Source organism: Choloepus didactylus, chromosome 5, assembly GCF_015220235.1.
Source record: "Choloepus didactylus isolate mChoDid1 chromosome 5, mChoDid1.pri, whole genome shotgun sequence".
Taxonomy (NCBI): domain Eukaryota; kingdom Metazoa; phylum Chordata; class Mammalia; order Pilosa; family Megalonychidae; genus Choloepus; species Choloepus didactylus.
The window spans coordinates 72127817-72149424 of NC_051311.1; the positions used below are offsets into that span (position 1 = coordinate 72127817).

At 34.9% G+C, this 21608-nt stretch overlaps 1 protein-coding gene across 5 annotated transcripts in view; it reads right to left on the minus strand.

Moving 5' to 3' along the window:
• The window catches only part of CPED1 (cadherin like and PC-esterase domain containing 1), a 299781-nt gene that overhangs the window by 169826 nt on the left and 108347 nt on the right, over nucleotides 1–21608 (minus strand). For all 5 annotated transcript variants that reach the window (XM_037836286.1, XM_037836287.1, XM_037836288.1 and 2 more), the window contains exons 6-7: nucleotides 18378–18510; nucleotides 16876–17041 (exon numbers count right to left, since the gene is read on the minus strand). In XM_037836286.1, the coding sequence (XP_037692214.1) occupies nucleotides 16876–17041; nucleotides 18378–18510 (299 nt within the window). The remainder of the gene's footprint in view (nucleotides 1–16875; nucleotides 17042–18377; nucleotides 18511–21608) is intronic.

Sequence of the window (21608 nt, forward strand, 5' to 3'; positions counted from 1 at the left end):
CCTGAGTTACTAATCATAACTGACATTTATTAGCTCTGTCATCTCTGCCAAATCATGAGTCACCATTTCCTCACCCATAAGGTGAGTATAAACATTTCACTCTATCTCAAAAGTGTCAAATAATACCATATATGAGGATACATTTGCAAGTATAAAATGATAGTGGGGTCATTTTACATTTTGTATTTCATGAAATTTGAGGTCTTCCAGGATCTGACTCCAAGCTATCTTTTCAGATTTCACCAACACCATGCATTCTGCATCTTTTCCTCTTTCTTTCTTACCCTCCCTTTCTCCCCAGGCATCCTAAGCTTCTCCCCACCCCCAATTACATACATATTCTAGCCAAATCAGACAGCTCTCACTTCTTACAATACAATCTACGTGTTTGCACCTAAATGTTTCAGGATGTCTTTCCAAAGCAAATGCCTTTTGCATGCGCCTTGCCACCCCTCCGTTTCAAGAAACCCTGCTCATTCTTCAAACCTCAGCTAAATTAACACCTACTGTGTGAAGTTCACCTCACTTTCCCTGTGCTGAATAATTCTCTATTACTCTATCCTGGCATCTCTGAGCTATTTATCACTCTTCCCAGCATTATGGTTATTTATAAACATGTCTTTCTTCCCCATTGTGAGGCGGCGGCGGTTCTTGAAGGTAAGGACCAATATTTATCTTTTGAGTAACTTTCTACACTGCCCAGCACTTATTAGGTATGTTTTAAACAGTTTTGGATAATAATTGTGTTGAATTAAGTATGAATTATTACTGAAATATTCAACATTGCTTTCGCTTGTAAGACACAGATTAAACACACTGATTTCCTACCAATTTATTACAGGAAGATTATACATCTTATTTGATGAAGGACATGTAACCATTAGAAGGTTCTTCTCATCTAGGGATAGAGAAGTCATCAGACCGAATACCCTTCCCCTCCAGCTCTTGTTGTCTCCTGCCCTAATTTAAATACTTCCCTGTTCTCACTTTTACTTTCATCCTGTCAAACATAATGATAAACTGCCCTAACATGAAAATCTTTCTTTACTTTAGTGTAGTACTTGGCAAAAAATGGCCACAAGTTCTTCCCATCCTTGTATACATACCCTTTGCAATGTGACTTTGAGGCTCCCCTCATCCAAAGGTTTTTCTATTCGTTCACTGAATCTCAGCTTAGCTTCGTGATGGCTTTTGGTCAATGAGACATTGGCAAATGTTATGTCAAGCAAAAGCCTGAAAACAGCTTGGCTGTTGGAGCTTGTTCTCTTGCTGCACTTGGGAAGTCTAATAGCACCATCATGTGGGGACCAGGCTAAACTGCTGTATGATGAGGGACATGTGACCTCTTCATCCCCATGGCCCTAAATAGCACTCGGCCAACAGCCGGGCATGTGAGTGAGGCCAGGTTAGGCCATCCAGGAACAGCAGAGCCACCAGCTGCCTGCAGAGAGCAGCAGAGGCAGCCCAGCCAACCACAGACTCATGAGAAATAAAATTGGGGGCTGCAAAATCATTAAGTTATAGGGTAGTTTGTTATATCGCAAAAGGTAACTGACTAAATTTGCTTTTTGTTTGTTTAAATTCTGTCTTCTTTTCTTCTCATTTTGAAATGGTGCCTGCATCTCTTTCTCTCAGAGACCTCCCATATATTAGAGAAGGTGAAGAAGTAAAGAATCTCACTTCACTTTACTTTCAGTACTTAGAGTGCAAAATCTAATGCCTGCTGCTTCTGGTTTTGTTTCTCTATTTCAAACCCCTCCAACTTCACTCTGGCTTACATCCCAAACAGGGAATAAATTTAACCCTTTTTACCATGAGCAGATTCCTAAGCATCCTCTCCTCACCTTCTTATCCAAATACACTATATGTAACCACCCTACTATCCCCCAAGAAATCTGACTTATAGTTTGAGGCACCAGCTATTTGAAAATAATCCTTGAATCCATGATGGCTGAGAAACAGGTGCATCTGTCTGGGCTGTTTTAGAGTAAAGGGTACCTGGGCATGTGGGAGCTGCCTTGTCACATAGGATGGGTGAGCAACTACAGTTATTCTCTTGTTTAGAAGTGAGAGACACCTCCCCTAGAAATAGCAGGGGAAGAGGCAGGAATTGGGGAGGAGAGAAGCAAGGAGAGAGTGACAGAAAAAAACACCAAATTCTCAAAGCAAGACATCTTCTGTGCAGGGCCCTCAGCCAGGGCATGGCGCAATGGAGGCCTAAGAGCCAGGCAAAGGGGTAAGAACCGTATTAATGGGTTCACTCCTATAAGATCAGAAAACTGCCTCCCTCTGTTCCTCATTTCACATTTCTCTTTTCCACTTTCTCCCTTGAAAACATCTGCTCTCTCTCAGTAAATGGCACCACCATTCACCATTCAAAAAATGACTGAAGAGTCATCCTTAAGCTCTCTCTAGTCTTTCCCTCATGCAGTCCATCACCAATTCTTGTTTCTACCTTCATTTATATTTACTTTTCTCCTTTAGACCATCTCGCCACCCTTGTCCAGTCTACCATCCCTCTCATCTGGACACCTGAACAACTTTGCAACTGGTTTCTCTGCTTCCACTCATAAGCCTCCTCAATCCATTCTCCACAGAGCAGCAAAGTGAACTTAAAAGGGAAAATCAGGTTGATATTCCCTTATTTACTAGCTTTCAGTGTCTTTCCTTCAACCCTAGGAAAAACCCATATTCCTTACCTTGCCTATAAGGTCCGTGTGATCGGGCTCTTGCCTTCCTCTCCAACCTCCTTTCTACTACTCTCCCTTTATTTAAATGATACACTTTCAGTGTCTATGGTGGTCTGTGAATACGAAAATGCTCTCCTTCTTCAAGGCTTTGGAATTGGTCCTTTTGATGGGAATGTTTCATGGCCAGTTCTTCAAATGGCTGCATTATTCTCATTCATGAGTTACAGCTCAAATGTCACTCCTCAGGGAGATCTTTTACCTCTTGGAAAGTGGGAAACTCAGTTACTTTCTAACCACATCGTGTTCATTTCATTCATAACTATATTAAAAATTCTTTTAATTATCTGTATTTGTTTATATATATAGTTATAGTCATTTGTTTGTATTTTGTCTACCATTCCATACTAGAATAAGCTCCATGAAAGTAGGCAACTTGTTTGTCTTGTTTATTACTATATCAATGGAGCCTAACACAAATCTAATATATGGTAGGTACCCAGTAAATATTTGCAGAAAGATTTAAAGAACTTATTTAACCCACAGGAAAACCATTCCTATTGTACAAATACAGAAACTAGTTCAGAGAGTTAAAAAAATTTGCCTAAGGCTGCAGAGTTAGTACAAGGAATTTCCTTCTGCACAGCCATCCCCTGTTCTCCAATGGGTATGACCTTGAGATTTTTCTTTTATGTCCTGCAGATTCAGAACTATAGATCCAGTGCTTGTCATTTATTTCTCTCTCCTTTAGAGTAAAGATGCAGTCAGATATTTGCTTATTACTTAGCTTGAAAGGATGTCATTATTGTCCTATTCACATTTTTATATCACATTTCTTTTCACTTTAACAGTAACTCCTGGAAAGCATGAAAATGAAATATATTTCCTTAGCATAATGTTTTTCTTCAGTGACTTCTGAGTTTACAGTAATGATTTCACTTTCTGTGATTTGAATACATCTTATTGTAGATGATCTGAGTAATCAAGCACAAAGGAAAAATTCTCATATTTTTCAAATGTATCTGGAAAAAAATTCCCAGTAGTAACCAAAGCATCAGTTTGGAACAGTACTTTTTTAACAGGTGGAGGAGGTTGAGGTATCTGGAACTACTGAATTCTGGAAGACTAGACACTGGGCATGGGGAAGTGGGGAACTATACTGCATATGTGTCCATATATATAAATACAGGGATACCAGGAGTTTCCTCACCCATTTGCAGTTCCTTTCTCCAAATTTTAAAAATTTGCTTCATGGTGCTTATAACAACAGGTTTCCTAGGATTGGGGATGGGGGGGTGGGTGGGAAGACAATCTTCTATGAGACAAAGAGGATCAAGTGATGTGGATGTGGATGGGGATGTTCAGTATCAGTAAACGAGGAAGTCAGAGAATGACTGCCTTACAGGCAGATGCTTTGTCAAGATATAACTAACAAAAGCAATGAAATACATCTTTATGTTGCAGTAGGCATAGAAGGCAGCACTACTTATATGTGCAGAATCCTGAGAAAGAATCAATCTTTCTTGGTAGCACTCAGAGAACTGAAAGACAAATTGTCAGTTCCATATCATAATATTAGGTTATTTACATAATTCAAAGGAATTAATGGTAGATTTAGGGTTCAAATAGAAATTAAGCACAGAGAATTATATGCAAAAGATATGAGGATCAAAGTAATAATGTATTCTTAGTTGCTGAGTCTAAAAGGCCAATGCTAACTGTACAGTAATTTAAAAAACAACAACATATCACAAAATCCTCTTCAAAGGAAAACTAATGCCCAATGACTGACAAATGCTGAAATGTGTCTAATGTTTGGTTTAGACATTTTAATTATTTTAATTGCACTGAAGACTTGTTATCATTCAGATCCCTTCTTAGCAATGTAACCATTCTACCAGAAACACAGATTACCTAATTAGATTTTTAAAAATAAATATGTATTGTCCAATGGAAGAGGATAGTCAAAGCTTTGTTGTCCAAGCATTTTTAACTTCTTTTTTCCTTTCATTTGTATGGCTCAGGCTATTTGTGTAATAGCTAAAAAGGACCACTTGAGGGCAATACAGTAATTTTTTTTGCTTCACCTACTAGCCACGTAGATTTCCTCGGTGACAAAAGATTCCTGTTTCTTCCAAATTTGAGACCACATTTTAATATATAGGAGAAAAGATTGTATTTCGTATTAAACTTCCAATGCATAAATCACATAAGACAAATGCAAGTCAGGTTTTTTTCTTGAAGGGAGCAAAATTCTGTCTTCTCTTATAGACAAACCAGTTTTACCTAGTTGACACATTTAGGGATATTCTACAGTTAGAATTTGTCACAGTCTTATGCTAGATCTCAAAGAGTAAAGGAAATTTTTAATGGACATGACAAACATGTCATCAGCTTCAAAATGTAGCAGTAGGAAGTTATTTTGTTTCTGTAACTAAAGTAAAAATGTAAATATCATCTGTTTTCCTAGCTGGAATAAATTTAAGCTTTAAAGTAATTAATTTTTGGAGACGCTTTTTGCCATTGTCTTCATTGTTATTATTTTGAATTCACATACCATTCTATAAAGGGGCTGTTTTTTACCAACTATTCTTTTCAGCTATTTGATGAATGGAATCTCTATTCCAAGCCATTTCTCTCCCCCTCTGTCTGCTGAGTAGTAGATACTATGTCAGACACTGAAGGTTTGTTGGTTAGATTTTTTTTTTTCCTTAAGTCAAGAATAAACATAATCTCTTCTTTCAAGGATCTCATACAGATTTCGGCAAGTGAATTATTCTCCTATGTTGTTGTTCTCTTGATTCTTTGCCAACTTTATCTGATACTTTTCTCAATATATTTTCCTGTCCTCAGAAAATATTTTATATTACCACAGGAAAGCTGCCATGATGGAAAGCTCAGGTGAGCCTTGTTGTCAAAAAGTCCAAGGATCAAAGATTTATAAAAGTAAATTCAGTAACCCTCTAAATGCCTGAACAGAAATGGAAAAATACAGGCAGATAGCCAGGAGTTTGCCTTAATTATTATGGTCCATTAACCAAAGATCTATCTTAGCAATTATTTATTGTGTGGGAGGTAGATAAAGAAGGGATTATAGTTGCTTTGTCTTTGAACATCTTTCTGGCTTTGCTAGCTCATCTATGAAAGAATTTATAAGAAATTCCAGAATTAAGATGGTGGTGTTCTCTGAGGATGCTTCAAGTGCTTTGAAACATTGCTTACACTAGTCCTTTCCTCATGCTCATTTCTCATTCTCAAATGTGTTTATTTTTACAAACCTATGATCACTGGGGTGTAAAAGAAATCAGAGTGACAGTCATCTGCTAGGCAAAGTCAGAAAGAGTAAGAACTTGCATAGACTAATTTATAAGAGCTTCTACGAAGTTCACAGGCCATAGACTCCTAGGCTCCAGTTTGGAGAAATAACATTTGCATTTCTTCCTGCACACCTGCTAGATGACTCCGAAGACAGACAGGTTTTCAACAGGACAGGTAAGTGGAAGGAGCAAAGGAGTAGGGAAATATGCATTCTCACATCCAAAATACCACTGAGGTATTTTTCCAATTCCAAGCATCCTGGTGGAATTCACACACCTCACCAGATTTCACTCTGAAATCCCTGAATAGTAGCTAACCTCCATTTGTACTGCATATGTAGTTAATACTCATGAGTTATTTTCTAGTATCAAAGGAAATAATAATTAGCAAATTTATTAATTATGGTTAGGTTTTACCTTTATAATGTCACTATAATATATTTATATATATACATATAACCTATATAAAGAATACATATCAGTTACTTATATTTACATATTATAAAGAATACATATCAGTTACTTATATTTACATATATTTATCAAATCATTGTTCTGAAGAGATAAGGTGTTTTAATGAATGAAGATTATATATGTAAGTTCATCATAGTTATTTTTTCTTGCAGAACCTACTCTCAAATCACATTTTCAAAAAAATGACAATTTTCAGTAAGTTACAATTAGTAAGGGACATATAATAAAAATAATAAAATTCTTTCAAATTGATGCACTTTAAAATCAGGTGCAGTTGCAAAACAATCATTCCTTTTTAGAGCAAATATATTTTTGAAATAATAGTTAACAACAATGTGGAATGACTACATATTTTGCCATTACTATTTAGATTTTTATTGTAAGTCAGCATTAGTCAGGTTTATTTAATTATATGCCAGTTATCTATAATTTCTATATTCAAAAATCATACTTTAAAATGAACACTCTAATGCAATATTGAAATTTAATCCAAGCAAAAGTAGGTTAAGTAATACATCAACTCTTTTTCAAACTCTCGGGAGCAGAGTTTTATTCACATTCTTTCTACAGTTGACATAAATCTCCTGAGCCTACCTAAGGGCCAGATGCTCAGTGAAAAAGTCTTGCAAGGTCTGTTTCACAGCTTGCAGTTTTAGATGTCAAATGAAGATTGGAAGAGGAACACTTACTAAGTTTGAAAAACCCATGCTATAACTTTATACCTCCTTCCAAAACCATTACTCATTTTTACCCTGGGAAGATATGAGCTATCTTAACTGACATCATCAAAGGCACTGCATAAATATTGATGACAAATGAGGCTAACTTCATCTCCACAATTGTGTCATGTTGCAAAACCGAATAACACATATATGCCTTCCTTAAAAAGGTACCTTGTAAATAACGCATCCCCTTCCTTGCTTCTGTTCCACTCTTCTCTGTGCACATTTGCTGGTTGTGTCAATGTGAGAGGGAAGGGCAGATATGGGAGGGGGACAGAAGGGCAATGCAGCAGTTGGGGGGAGCTGGTGATTTAGAACAGGAGGAGATTGGTTTAACTTGGGTTTCCACTGGAGATGATTCTCACAGATACTGACTTGAGAAAAATCTGGAATGTCCTCTGTTTTCCTCTTCCTATCAAAGTAGCCCTGTCCAGAAATGCAGATTATGACCTCTGTCTACTGCATTTACTGGAAAATCACTGGAAGAACTTTGCACACTTAGAGCAGTTAGGAGTAAAGCAGACTCTTTATAAATAAATCACCAGTTTCTTCATACTGTTAACATTTTTAAATGATCTTTGATTCAATCCAACCCAAGAGACATTTATTGAGAGTTGATCATATGCAAAAAAATATCTTCATGTAACTGAAGATTACCAAATATCAACAAATTGAACATCTTTGAATACGAGATGACTGACTGATCCAACAATAAATTCATTTAGATTTTGTCTCGGCTGGACTTCCTTCCAGAAGTCACAAACCTCTCCAGCAATGCATGTTTATCAAAGCGGTCAGCTATGCCCACAGGTATAAAGAATCTCCAGGCCTCATAAAGAAGTTACAGATATGGGAGTTCCCTCTCTATTGATAAGTTCTTGTTTCATGATTTACAATGGATAAAATGATAACTTGATATGTTTTACTCTACAATTCAATTTCAAACTTACCACATTTCCAGCAGTTCTTCTACATGAATGCATATATTGGCAGCTGTGACCCACGTGACCATAAAGTTATGGTTAGAATGGATGTAGAAGTGTTCTATTCTTGAATTCATAGATATAATGGGAATGTTTCATAACTAAATTGTGATCTTTTCAGGGGAAGACATTTTTTAATAAATATTGTTTAAGATTGGGCTTGTAATATTCATCAAGATATTAATAGCAGCAAAAGTGATGTTTTAAAATCAGATAAAGTATAGAATAAGCAGATACTGATTTTGCTGTTAATATTTTTCCCTTTTTTGTCATACCCCTTCTCCCTTTTTAATCTGAACATTTTTTAGAGACATTTAAAACTTAAATTTTAAAATATTCTCATTCTATGGATGGGGATTTTTAAAAAATTTAGTTTACAGAGCTTCTATTTTCCATTATTCCTCAAATTTGCATTTCTTGATATTTTTCAACTCCCTCCAAAGCTTTAGCAGATAAAATATCTCAGCAACAGACCTAATTGGAAATAAATGAGCTCATAGTTATATCTGTTATTGCTTTCATAACTCCTTTAGCTGCCAGAATGTTCCATAAATGGCCACGATAACCTGTTTAGGGGGCTTGCCTCACTGCACAGTGCATAAATCATTACTGATTTAACTAAGTAATTTGGCCTTTGAATTCAGGACTCAGTACACACACACATGCATACACACAAATAGGTTTTGTAGAATTTAAAAACATATATACAATAAAATAAAACTGGGACACAGGATGGTTAGTCTTTAAAGTGTGTTTTGGTCTTGTCCTCCACAAGACCAAAGAAGGGTTTCTATGTATTTTTTCACATCTAAAAGTATCAGGGCAAAGCAGTATTTTGGAGATCGGTTAAATAACATAACAAATAAGTATAATCTATTTGTTTTAACTGAATAAGTACTTCAGTTGAAGGGTAAATATATATTGCTCTTGTTTGTTGAAATCTACCTGTATCATCAGGTATAACTTTTTCTCTTAAGGAACTAATTGCTCTCCTGCACATTAACCTAGGAAGCTGTACTACAGCCCTCTGAGAGCAGATAGCAGTAATGGCCAAAATAATCAGGCAAGATCTTGAAAAGATAAATCTTAAGGAGAGAACAAAAATGACACAAACTGCATGCTTTCCTGTACTACAAGTGCAGCTTGCATCTCTCCTGAAGACATGACAAAAATATGAATAAGAAACAAAAGAGTGAACAAAGCATGAAAATCATATCAGAAAGAGCTTTCCTTGCTAGCAGTTTACCATCAGGAAATGCACAAAAATTATCCCCAAAAAACATCATTTCTACTGACCATTTCCATTAGGGTGGGGTTTGGGCAATGCTTACATACAAAAAAGGAAAAATACTTAAAAAATTTACTTGAGTTTCCTGTCCAGATGGTGTACTAGCATTGGTGAAATAAAATCAAAGCATGGTTTTGATAACAAAAGAAAAAACCAATTAAAAAAATTATCTGAAAGGGATGCTGAAAGCCGTTTGGAACTGGTCTGGCTGGTGGCAGCAATGGGGCGTGGCCAGGGGAATTGCTGAAGCTGCCTTAGAGGACAGGAGGAGGAAAGAATTTAATTTTCCTCCCCCTCTCTTCTGCATTACCCTAGGTTAACCACCACCAGCTCCATCCCTGCAGATATCAGGGGCAACAGCCCAGGATGCAGGGAGCTGAACTTCGGGTAAAGACCTAGTCATGAGGAGTTTCTGAAGAGATATGTGGCATGAGCAGTCACGTTTGGCATCCTGCTCCCACCCCATTTTCTCTCAAAAGCCAGGCCTGCTAGATTACAATGAGAAATGTGTTTCCTCCCAGTGTTCTTCTTGCTGAGATTTTAGGGGTGAAATCCTGACCGGGGAGTCACCTGATACAGGGCAGGAAAGGAAAGTCATCAAAAGTGCTTCTATGGTAGACGACTGTATAACAATGTAGCTTACAAGGGGTGACAGTGTGATTGTGAAAACCTTGTGGATCGCACTCCCTTTACCTAGTGTATGAATGGATGAGTAGAAAAATGGGGACAAAAACTAAATAAAAAATAGGGTGCGATGGGGGGATTTCGGTGTTCTTTTTTACTTTTATTTTTTATTCTTATTCTTATTCTTTCTGGTGTAAGGAAAATGTTAAAAAATAGATTGGGGGGATGAATGCACAACTATATGATGGTAATATGAACAGCTGATTGTACACCATGGATGATTGTATGGTATATGAATATATCTCAGTAAAACTGAATTTAATTTTTAAAAAAAGTGCTTCTATGGTGCCTGGTGCTCCTGGCTCTGGGGCTTATCCTCTCCCCTCCCCTTGAATTCACCTGCAAGGACTGGCCTTCCCCATATACTCTGCCAGCTGGAATAAATGATACTCACAAAACAACTTCAGCTCAAAGGCCAAAACAGGGGACACATGAAAAATACAGCTACCTCAGAGAAAAGGCAACATGCTTTTCTGTACCATGCTTCTAAAACTGATTGACTGGAAATTTAAAGTAAACATGATGAATAAAATTAAGGAAATAGTGGAAGATAATAGCAAAATGAAATGTGAACAAGAAATCATTAAAAAGAAGAAATATAGTAAGAGATGAATAAGTACAAATAAGAATTGCATAGTTCTAAAGTTAAAAGACATCACTGTGCAAGTTATACATACAGTATTAAGAAAAATATAATGGAAATAAAGAATATAATAGATGAGATAGATAGCAGGACAGATACAGTTGAAGAAGAACTTGATAATTTGGAAGAACAGGTCAAAGATTGGTCCCAGAACATAGAAACACTTTCAGAGAACAGATACAGAGACAGAAAATATAGAAGAATAGCCAAATGATATGGGGAATAGAAGTGGAGGGGTCAAAATCTGCACATCAGGAAGAAGGCAGAAAAAGTAGTGAGCAAGAATTACTTCAAGAAATAATGAAGATTAATTTCCCAAAATTAAAGATAAAAGAACTTTCTTGATAGGGCTCATAGTGGGTCAAACAGGAGTTACAATGAAATATTCACATCTTCAAGAAAGAAGGAGCAGACAACTTAAAAAGCAACAAGAATCAGATCAACATCAGATTTCTCAGCAAAAACATAGGGTACAAGAAGACAATAGAATAATATTCTTAAAGTACTGGCTGAAAAGAACTTTGAGTCTAAAATTTTATATCTGCCCAAACTGTCATTGAAACTTGAGGGCATAATAAAATAATACCAGGAATGAATTCTGTCAGAAATTTTGCTAAATATAGCACTCAAATAAGAAAAGAAACAAATTTTGCTAAATACATTGCACTCAAATAAGAAAAGAAACAAATACAGGAGGATGCTATAGAAAGTTAGCGGAACTAAGGGTGGTAAGTTCCTTGACAAATATATGGTTTGTCTAAAGGAAAGAAAAAGGACCAAAAGAAAAGAAACAGTGAATATTTCAACCAGAAATATAACCTACGTTCTGATGATGGAATTTGGGGAAGTGGTATAGAGTCCAAAAGATATTAATCTTGTGAGGTTGGGGCAGGGAAATGAGGAGTTGGGCACATACAGCATTGAGAAGTTTAAGATATCAATAGGAGGACTTAAATTTGAGTGTTTGTCTTAGCAGTGATTGTGTTACATCATACATATAAAGAACATGTAACTTTTAACTTACAGAAGAAAAATTGAGCTATGTAGTGAAAGCAGGAAAACAGAATAAAAAGAAACAAAGTATGCTAAATGAAAAATATAGGATGGCAGAAATAATTCCTAACATATTTATAATCTGTGCAGACAATTTAAAATAAATTTTTAAGAAAAGATTCTAAGTTGTGGTCAAAATGCAAATTTCAAAAATATATTTTCTACAAAAGATACATTTTCTAGAAAACACATAGAAACCTCTCATAACAATTTTAATATCTGACTGAATTAAAAGTTAAGATAATAGTAATAGTATAAGGATATTATATACTATAAGGATATAAGGATGTTATATACTAGTTAAAGGAACTTTGTAGCAAGAAGATACAGTCATCATAAAAAAAGCTAACAAAACAGCTTCAAAATATACAACTGACAAATTGCAGACAGAAACTGACAAACAGTTGTAGTTAAAGACTTTAACATATTCCATTTAGCAAATGATAGATCAAACAGACAAAAATAAAGATCTGAATAATAAAAAAAATAAGTTCAAGGCTTTAAATATATATAGAACTCTATACCAACAAGTAGAGCTTTACTTTTCAAACACCCATATGTAGTAGATAGCTAGCTAGCTAGCTAGCTAGATAGATAGATAGATATAGATACATAGATACATATATAGATGATAGATGATAGATAGATAGATAATCAGTCAATAAAAGGAAGATAGTACCATACAGAATATGTTCTCTGAAAATAATGTAATAAATTAGAAATTCATAACAAAAGGATACCTAAAATATACTTGCATATGTTAAGAAACTGAATTAAATGTTATTAAATACCTTGGGTTTAAAAAAATAATAAGAAAATTAAGAAATGCTTAGAGATAAGTAATTAAGAGTTTGTGGACATCGCTAAAGCAGTACAGAGAGGGAGTTTATTGCCTTAATCATTTTTACTGGGTTACAAAAAATGTTGAGCATTAAGGAGCCAAGCATTCAAATAAAGGAGCTGAAAAAGAGAGGAATAGAGCAAAAAAAAAAAAATATATATATATATATACATTTTTTAAACCCTAGGATACAGAAAATATAAAAATAAGGGCAGAAATCTGAGAAATTAGGAGCAACTTCAAAAAAATGAGAAAGATTAACAAAATTCAAAAATATCCAATTGCAATTATATTAATAGATATGGTTTCTAATCATGAAAAAGTGAAATTCAATTTGTTTTGTCTTTCATGTTATCTCCCACAAGTCTTTATGGTCATCATTTCTATTTCCCTAAGTATCTTTAATGTTTCTCTTTTTTTCTCTTTACATTAGGTTGAATTATACGAAATTGCTGATAATTGGCCACGTTAGTCTACAAAAAATCACAATTTTCTGTGGTTCAATCTAACTGGAACTCAGGTACAGAGAGATAAGAGAATTATACTCCTCAATTCACATCATATTATTTATCATTCAACAAATATTTATTGCGCACCTACTGTGCCAGTCCTTTTCCAGGTACTATGTTTACAGCAGTAAACGAAACAGATCAAAATCCCTGCTCTTGTGGAATTTACATCAGTCTGTGCAAGACCCCTCTCTTGTTTAATCTACTTATTTAATCTACTCTACCCCCATTCCCCACTCAATTCCCCTCCTTTTCAATAGGCAAACATTATGATTATTTAATGTGTAGTCTTGTCTTTAAAAAGTATTTTTGTAGAATGTGCATTTTTGATTTGTGCATAGGTTTTTAATTCATGTAAGCTGCATTATATTGGAGATTTTATTGTTTTTCTATTTTATACTCAGTAAGACATATTTTTAGTGAACATTTGTGTTCCAATGAGTACATCTTCTCTGTTCCTTCTTACCATCTACTACTGCTCAATATTCTAGTTCTCATGGTATATATTCCGTCTGGATTGCTACAGCTCTTTGCTATGTTTATATATGACCCCTTATGAACCTGCATGAGATTTTCTGGGGAATATATACCCAGCAGTGCTTACCTGATTCAATTAAATGTCATCTTGCTTTCCAGAATACCCACATCAGCCTCTACTCCCATCATGAGAGTTCCCAGGTACCCACAATTCTGTCAATATTTTCTAGCTTCCAAATTTTGTCAATCTAACAAGTGAAAAATGATATTTCACAATCTCATAGTTCTTAATATGCTTGACAGACTTTTGGGTTTCTTGGCAAACTGCACGTTTATAACACTTGTCCATGTTTATATTTGGATGCCCGCCTTTTTTTGTTTAGTTTAGTTTTTAGGAGATCTTTGTGTATTTCAGATAATAGTAATTTTAGAAAGTTTTAAAACAGTGAGTTTAGTAAGTCTAGTAAGTTTTAGATATTGCAAATCTCTCAATCTGTCATCTCAGGTTAACTTTATCAATATTGTCCTTTGTAGATCAGAAATCCTCAAATGATTGATCAAATTGTTTTTTCCTTATGGAGATTTAGCTTCTGAAATATTTTCTTATCCCCAGGTCACAAAGATATGTTTCTCCCATGTTTTCAATTACCTTTATAGTTTTTCCTGGCCATATAAATATTTGTTTCCACTAGAGTTCATCTTTGATCAAGTGGTTTTTTTTTTTTCCATGTAGTGAACCAATTCTCCAAACAACAGTGGTTATAAACTTCATTATTTCCCATGCATCTGGTGTCACCTTTGCTGTGTTCTCATATGTACATGGAATTCTTTGAACCCTCTATTTTATTCCAGTTGGCTCACTTATTTTAATTATTTTAGCAGTGTATGTCTTAATACCTGACAGGAACATTTCTTCTCTACTTTTTCTTTTCAAGGTTAAGTTAACCATATTGTAAAAATCTATTTTCTCAGAAAAATTTTAGAATATCAAGTATATTTCAAAAAATCAAACATTGAAATTATACATTAAATTTTGAAGAATTTAGTTGTCATAATATTGTCTCTTCATTTATTCAGATAATTTTCTTTGTCCTTTAATAGTGTTACTTTTTTTTTCTCCAGAGGTCTTATATGTTCTTGCTTAATTGCTACCATCTTAGAATATTTGTTGATATTGTGAAGTGTATCTGGCTAATTACTACTAGAATAGAGAAATACTATTTTTGTTAAAGTTGATCTTGTACTTAGCAAAATTGTTCCAATAATCTGACCATTGGTTTTTCTAGGAAGATAATAATTTCATCTGCAACTAAAGTCATAAAATCTCTTTCTTTCTAGTTACTAGTGTTGACCAAAACCTCCAATATTATGTTAAACTGTAACAATGATGGTGGGCTCTTGAATTGTTCCTAAAGGGACAGCATCTCAAGTTTCTCCATGAAGTATAGTGTTGGCGTGGGTTTTTATATTTAATCTTTACAATCTCTATGAAAGTAGAGAGAATAATGCAATGAACCACCAGATACACATCACTCTGTTTTAACTATTACAATTTAGGTTAATATTGTTTCATCTGTACCCTTTCTACTTTCTCTCCTAACAGTGACTTATTTCTAAACAAATCCAAGGTATCATGCGATTTCATTTGTAAACCTTTGTAGGGTATGGCTCTAACTAGGTAAGGACTTAATCTTTACTAACTCAAATCTTTTATTTTTAGTTTGCATAAGTCTTCACCATAAAGAGATTTTGAACTTCTCAAATGTTTTTCTTTTTTCTGCATTGACTGAAATAATCATATGACTTTTTTCCTCCTCTAATTTATTTATGTGTTGTATTACATTGCTAGATTTTCTTTTAATAAAACCTCCTTGCATAATTCAGATTTACCCTACCTGATGATTTGGGTTTTTTTTTTAATACTTTGCTGGATTTGGTTAGGTACTATTTTTATACCTATGTTCATAAATGAAATGGACCTATAATTTTATTTTCTTTTATTGCCTTTGTCTGGTTTTTTACAACCAAAATTACATTAATTTCATAAAATTAACCTGGGTGACTTTCATTCTTAATATTTTGGAAAACTCGTATAAAATAGGAATTAAGCTGCCCCTTGATACTTTGTATAACTCTCCTGAAAAAAAACAGATTTGGAGTCATTTGAAATGGTTTTGAGAGTACTTCAATTTCTTTAAAACATGTTGATTTATTTTAAGTTCTCAATTCCTACTTGTACAATTTGTCATTTTGTATATTGTTAAGAAATTTATAAATTTCATCTTGGTTTCAAATTCTTTAGTTTATAGCTGTTTATAATGCTTCAGCTTACATTGTTGTGTCTGTAGTTATTTTATCTTTTCATTTTATAATTTGTGGATATGTATCTTTTTATTTCTTGATTAGTCTTTCCACAGGTCTTTCTAGTTTACTTTTCATACTGTAATACTTTTCAGAACTTAAAATGTAGCTTATATATAGTAAATTCTGAATAAAATCAAGTTTAGCCACTTCTGAACCCCTTGAAACTATGAATCCTTTGTACATTATTTTAATTTCTTCCTATTTCTTCTTACCTGTACTTTGAAAAACTCTCTCTCAAAAAAAAAAAAAAAAATCCTTTCCAGTGTATCAGATATGTTATTACTAGACCTTAACCTGAGTTACATTTTGTAAGTAAACTTTTGGGGGGTTATTATTGAGTTTTTCTCTGAAAACTTTCCCATCATACTTTTATGTCATGGCTTATTAAATTAGGCACACTCAATAGTTTTATTTTTCACTCAGCAAATACCCCATGTTGACTGGAGTAATAAAACAGGCATTATACTTCCTAAGGATGAAGCAAAAAAGCATAAGGGCAAATCATATTTTCATTCATTGCATTTTTCTTGAGCAACTGGAAAATTAAGAAAAACAGAGCACAGCTGAGAACTAGCTTTGTACTGGACCAAAGAATTGAACTAAAATGATGAGTTAAGAAAGATGTAGCCTTTGTGATCTCTAGTAAATTAAGCTGTTTCCAGTACATTTTTGAACCTGGACCTATTAAAAGAAAATCTCTGCTTAAAGCAATGAAAAGATGCAATCTCTGTTTAATTGGAATTGATAATCACGAAAGTCAGTGAAAGGCATCCCAACTCACTTTACTTTTCAGTGTACTTTGTGTGAGATAACAGCTTTGACCGAGGCTTTACCTTGATAGTGAAGCGTTTTTTCTTTGGTGGATTCCAAACGGTGCCAGTTGAATGAATGAATGCACGCAAAGGGGTTAAAGATGTCACCAACACATATGCTTTAAGAATCACAGATAGATCTTCAGCTCTAAAGATTGCTTCATGTGTAGCAAGGACCGTTTGATTCCTAAAAAGGTAAAAACAATTTAGTTAGCATCCCATTCTTTAGGATTATGTATCTGTGAATTACATAAAAGCTTTGTGCACCCTTCCATCCTTGTTAGTCCTCAGCCCTCAGTGTGGGTTTCCTTAAACCGTTTTACTGCTTATTAGCATCACCACCAGGGGGTGCACTGGTATAGAAAAGAAGGGATCAAATTGGTAAGCTGTTCTCCACTCTGGCAGATTTAACCAAAAGATCTTTTCAATGGAAAAAAATAGAAAAATAATATATAAAATAAGGTATAACAATTTAAAAATTTTTAATTAGTCATGCTTCTCATGATCTCACATTTAAGGTATAGTTGTAACAAAAGATATAAATTACTGTTTGGGGAGCAGAGAAACACCTGAAATTTTCATCTTCTGCACTCATCTACCTTGGCTCTATCTCTCTTTCACTATGAAAAGATATTACATTTCTCAATAGTGGGCAGGTCACCAAGAATATGTCAAAATACTTTTCCCACCAGTTCAATTCTACCTATTACCTCCCATCCCAGGTAATTAATGGCCAATTGGAGGGAAAAAATGTGATGAAAACACTTCAGTGTACACAAGAAAAATAATACTAGTTTAATATTTTGTGATGAAACATAATTTTATCAAAAATGACACCAAAATGTATAACGATTTGCTTTTCTACCTGATTCCATAATTTGATAATGAAAAGATTATGCTATTTTAACTTTTAAAGTCTAGGTAAGCACAAAATGTATATAATTCTTCAAGGAATACTATAACTGCTGAAATTCTACTTAACAAGATAAAATTAGATGAGGCAAATTGATTGTGTCTTGGATAAGAGAATTAGAATCTCTTAATTTTTCACTGCAGTTTAACTACAATCTAAAATCTTTTTCCTGGAGGTCACATGGATAACTTGGTATCCCACAGGTGACTGGCTTTCTTAAGTTATGGGAAATATAAAATACTTTAATAGCTAGGGGGAAAAAAAGGATTCAGCCATACTCATCAACTATGGCGATGTCATTTTTGTATAAAGTGGAAGTTAAAATTTTATAGCTTATATTGTCAAAATTTAAATTCACTTTCCATTAATGTAACTTACTAGAAAAGAGTCCTATTTACCCAAATGTTTATTTTATGGCAGGTGAGGTATGAATTAGTCTAGGAGAAAATCAGTAATGGCATTCTTTATTAAAGGAAAAAGAGCTGAAAATTTATGTAACAGAGCCTAATAATTCAAACATGTAAAACCTCCTAAAATTGTCCTGTGCATTTCTCGTTAGCTGTCTCTTAAAATGCTTGCTGGACTTAGCAATTCAAAATGATTAGCTTACAGCTGTTCATGTCTCCCGTCCCATGGTTTCCACATAGGTGGCTTCACTGTTTTTAAAAGGTGATATGAAGTCCTTGGGTTTGATTGCATGTGCTGATCCAGACACACAGAGGGACTAACTGGAAGTTGCAATTCTGAAAAGATTCAACAGAACAGAAGACAGTCATTCTATTGCATCCTTTAGGAATTGCCTCCAAAATGGAATATGCTCTGTTAAACTACAGGATCTATGAGAAACAGGCAAAGATTTTTCTCCACATTTTGAATCAGAGTTGGAAGTATTAAGTGATCCATATTAAGTGAATTCATATTTAGAGAGGCCTTTGTTTTGTAGTATATCACAGACTAGGAAAACAATTAAAATAATTGATCTCAAATTTTCTTGCTCAGTAATGACTGTAAATATATCTCCATCTATCAGCACCACGCTGACCTATCCTTATTATAGCTAAGAGATGCCCTCTCCACTGAGGAGATAGTAGTTGCAGAAGCAGACTTTTGTTTGCAATGAGAATATTACATTAAAACTTGAGTACATTTCCTGAAAATACAGTGCTTCATAGGTCAACATTTGTCACACTTCATCACCTGGGAAACCTCAAAAAAAACAGTGCTTTATTATTTTGTAAAATATTATTTATTAGACTTTTTAAGTATAAAAGTTAATGAACAACAATAACGGTTTGTGTAGAACATTCATGTTGATATTGTTTTAAAAGCAGAAGTACTATATGTACATAGTAAGAAAATCAAATTGTCCAGAAAGATATCGAATGAAAAGAAAAATCTTCCTCAGATTCTCCCCTATCTAGACCCTTTCCCCAAAGAAAATGAATGTTTGCAATTTGTATGTAAATATCGATACATCTACATTAACCTATATATGTAGATATTTCTGTTTTGTAAATTATACAAAAGAGACATCATAATGTTCTAGGTCTTATTTATTTATTTATTAATATGTCTGGGAGTCCTTTCCATATCAGCAAATAAAGAACTACTTCATACTTCTTAATGGCTTATAGTGTTCCATTAATTGAACATAAATTTAATGTAACAATTCCATGATATTGGGGTATTAGGATTATTTTTCTAATTTTTTGTTTTGCTATTTCAAAATACTGCAATGAACACCCCTATACATCTATGTTGGTACACTTTTACAAGTTTACCTCGGAGCAAATTCTTATCACTGGGTAATTGCCAAGTCAATGGGTAAACACATTGTAAATTTTGATAGACATTACCAGATTGCCTTCTGAACAGGTTGCACCAAATTCCACTCTCTCCAACAGAGTATGAGAGTGGTTGTTTCCTACCCCCAGGTCAGAGTGCTTTATCTTTAAATTATACAACTTATGTAGCTCTCCAAATGGAATAAAGCCTTTACATTATTTTCCCCCGTGCATGTTTCATCAATGCTAACATAGTGTAACTTAAATCACTTCACACTCTTAAGTAAAAGTCAGTAGAAGTCAAGCTGTTCAATGTATTCCCATATCTCATTATTTAGCATAGTGTGATCTGGCTAAAAAAATGATAACCTATTTGTAGGCTTCCCTATTAATGAAGTACTAATGCATTATAATAAAAGAAGTATTCAAATTGCTTTGTTTCTGGAGGTGACAAATGAAGAGTCATTAAGACATTCTTGTCTTGGGAATCACAACTTAAAAAGAGTTGAAATTTATATACAATCCCTTTAATTTGCAGAAAGAAATAAGTTTTCTTAATTAAATTCTCACTAAATAGACTTATATTTTAGAATTTGTTACCAGGAAAGTGTTGTCTCTCCAGAAGAACTGATTTGTAGCCTTCTTTTGCATATTATGAGCATAAGTTACTCTGATTTCCCTCTTACCCTTGGTGCCAGGAAGCACAGCATCAATTTGAAGCCCAAGCACAGCTGACTTATGAAGATGATAGATGTATTAAGTGCTTCACCAAGGTAGTATCTCAGTGTTTTTAAGGAAGGAGTCAGCATTGTGTCAAAAGAGAATATTTGAAGCATACAGGCAATACACTAACCAGACCTGAAGCACCCAGATGAGACCGCGTAACATGATCTTTATCAAAGTGTTCCAGATACAAGAAAAAAACACAGACATTGGAAGTGGGATTAGGGATGCCAATGTCTCAGCAGCTTGAGATTGCTTTAAGGCCTACAGCAGTTGAGACCAGGTCCAGGAGAAACAAATGAAATGCCAAGCTGCATGGCCGGCTGCGGCTGTTAGTCACAGCCTATCAGAACTCAAAGATGACCAAAGAATGAGGATGGATGACAATGGGTAAGATCCCTGGGGCCCCCTCCTAACAATCAGAAGAGCCCCTGCCCTCTAAGACCACAACAATGTGCCTATTGCAAGGAAGAGGGTCACTGGAGACAGGAGTGCCTGAATCACCCCAAAGGAGGGCAATCAAGGGTGTACCTGTCAAAGGCCCCAGCTTGCGGAGAGCAGGAGCAATCAGGACGAAGGTGGCCCAGGGGTGCCTCAGAACCAGACCATTCACATAGATGTTTCCCTCAAGGAGCCTCGGGTAACTGTGTTGATGGGGGAGTCTTCTAGACTTTCTGGTAGACACTGGGGCTACTTAACAGTTTTAAATAAAAAACAAGGCTCTCTTTCTTCAAAAACTCTGCCTATTACCAGGGTTTCTGGAGCCCTAGCCCGTTCAGACTTCCCTACAATCCCTCAAATGACAGCTGGGGACACCAATTTAAAGCATAGCTTCCTTTACATACCTGAATATCTTATATCGTAGCTTGGACAGATCTCTCAACTAATCTGAATGCTCAGGTAACTTTCTGCTCAGAAAAAGTAAGCATTGAAGTCCCTTCCAATCAGGCATGTGCTCTTCAAGCCACCCTACTAAACTTAGAGATAGAGACTCAACCTGAGATCCCAGAGGATATTCTTCTGAAGGAAAGGCCAAAATTATGGAATGCCAGGAAGAGCCAGAACTGCTGAACCCATCCAGGTAAAAAATTGACCTGGCATAAAAGCTCTTCATTTAAAGCAGTATTTTTTGAAAAGGAAAGGCAGGGAAGGCATAGCACCATTAATAAATACATTTCTCCGGTGTCAGTTTCTTCATCCTTGCCAGTCTCCTTAAAACACTCCTATGCTGCCTGTTCAAAGACCCAGTACTAAGGAATAATCTATTCATGCAGAGTTTGAGGGCTGTTAACCAAATAGTGGAAAATATCCACCTACTAGTGCCTGACACACAT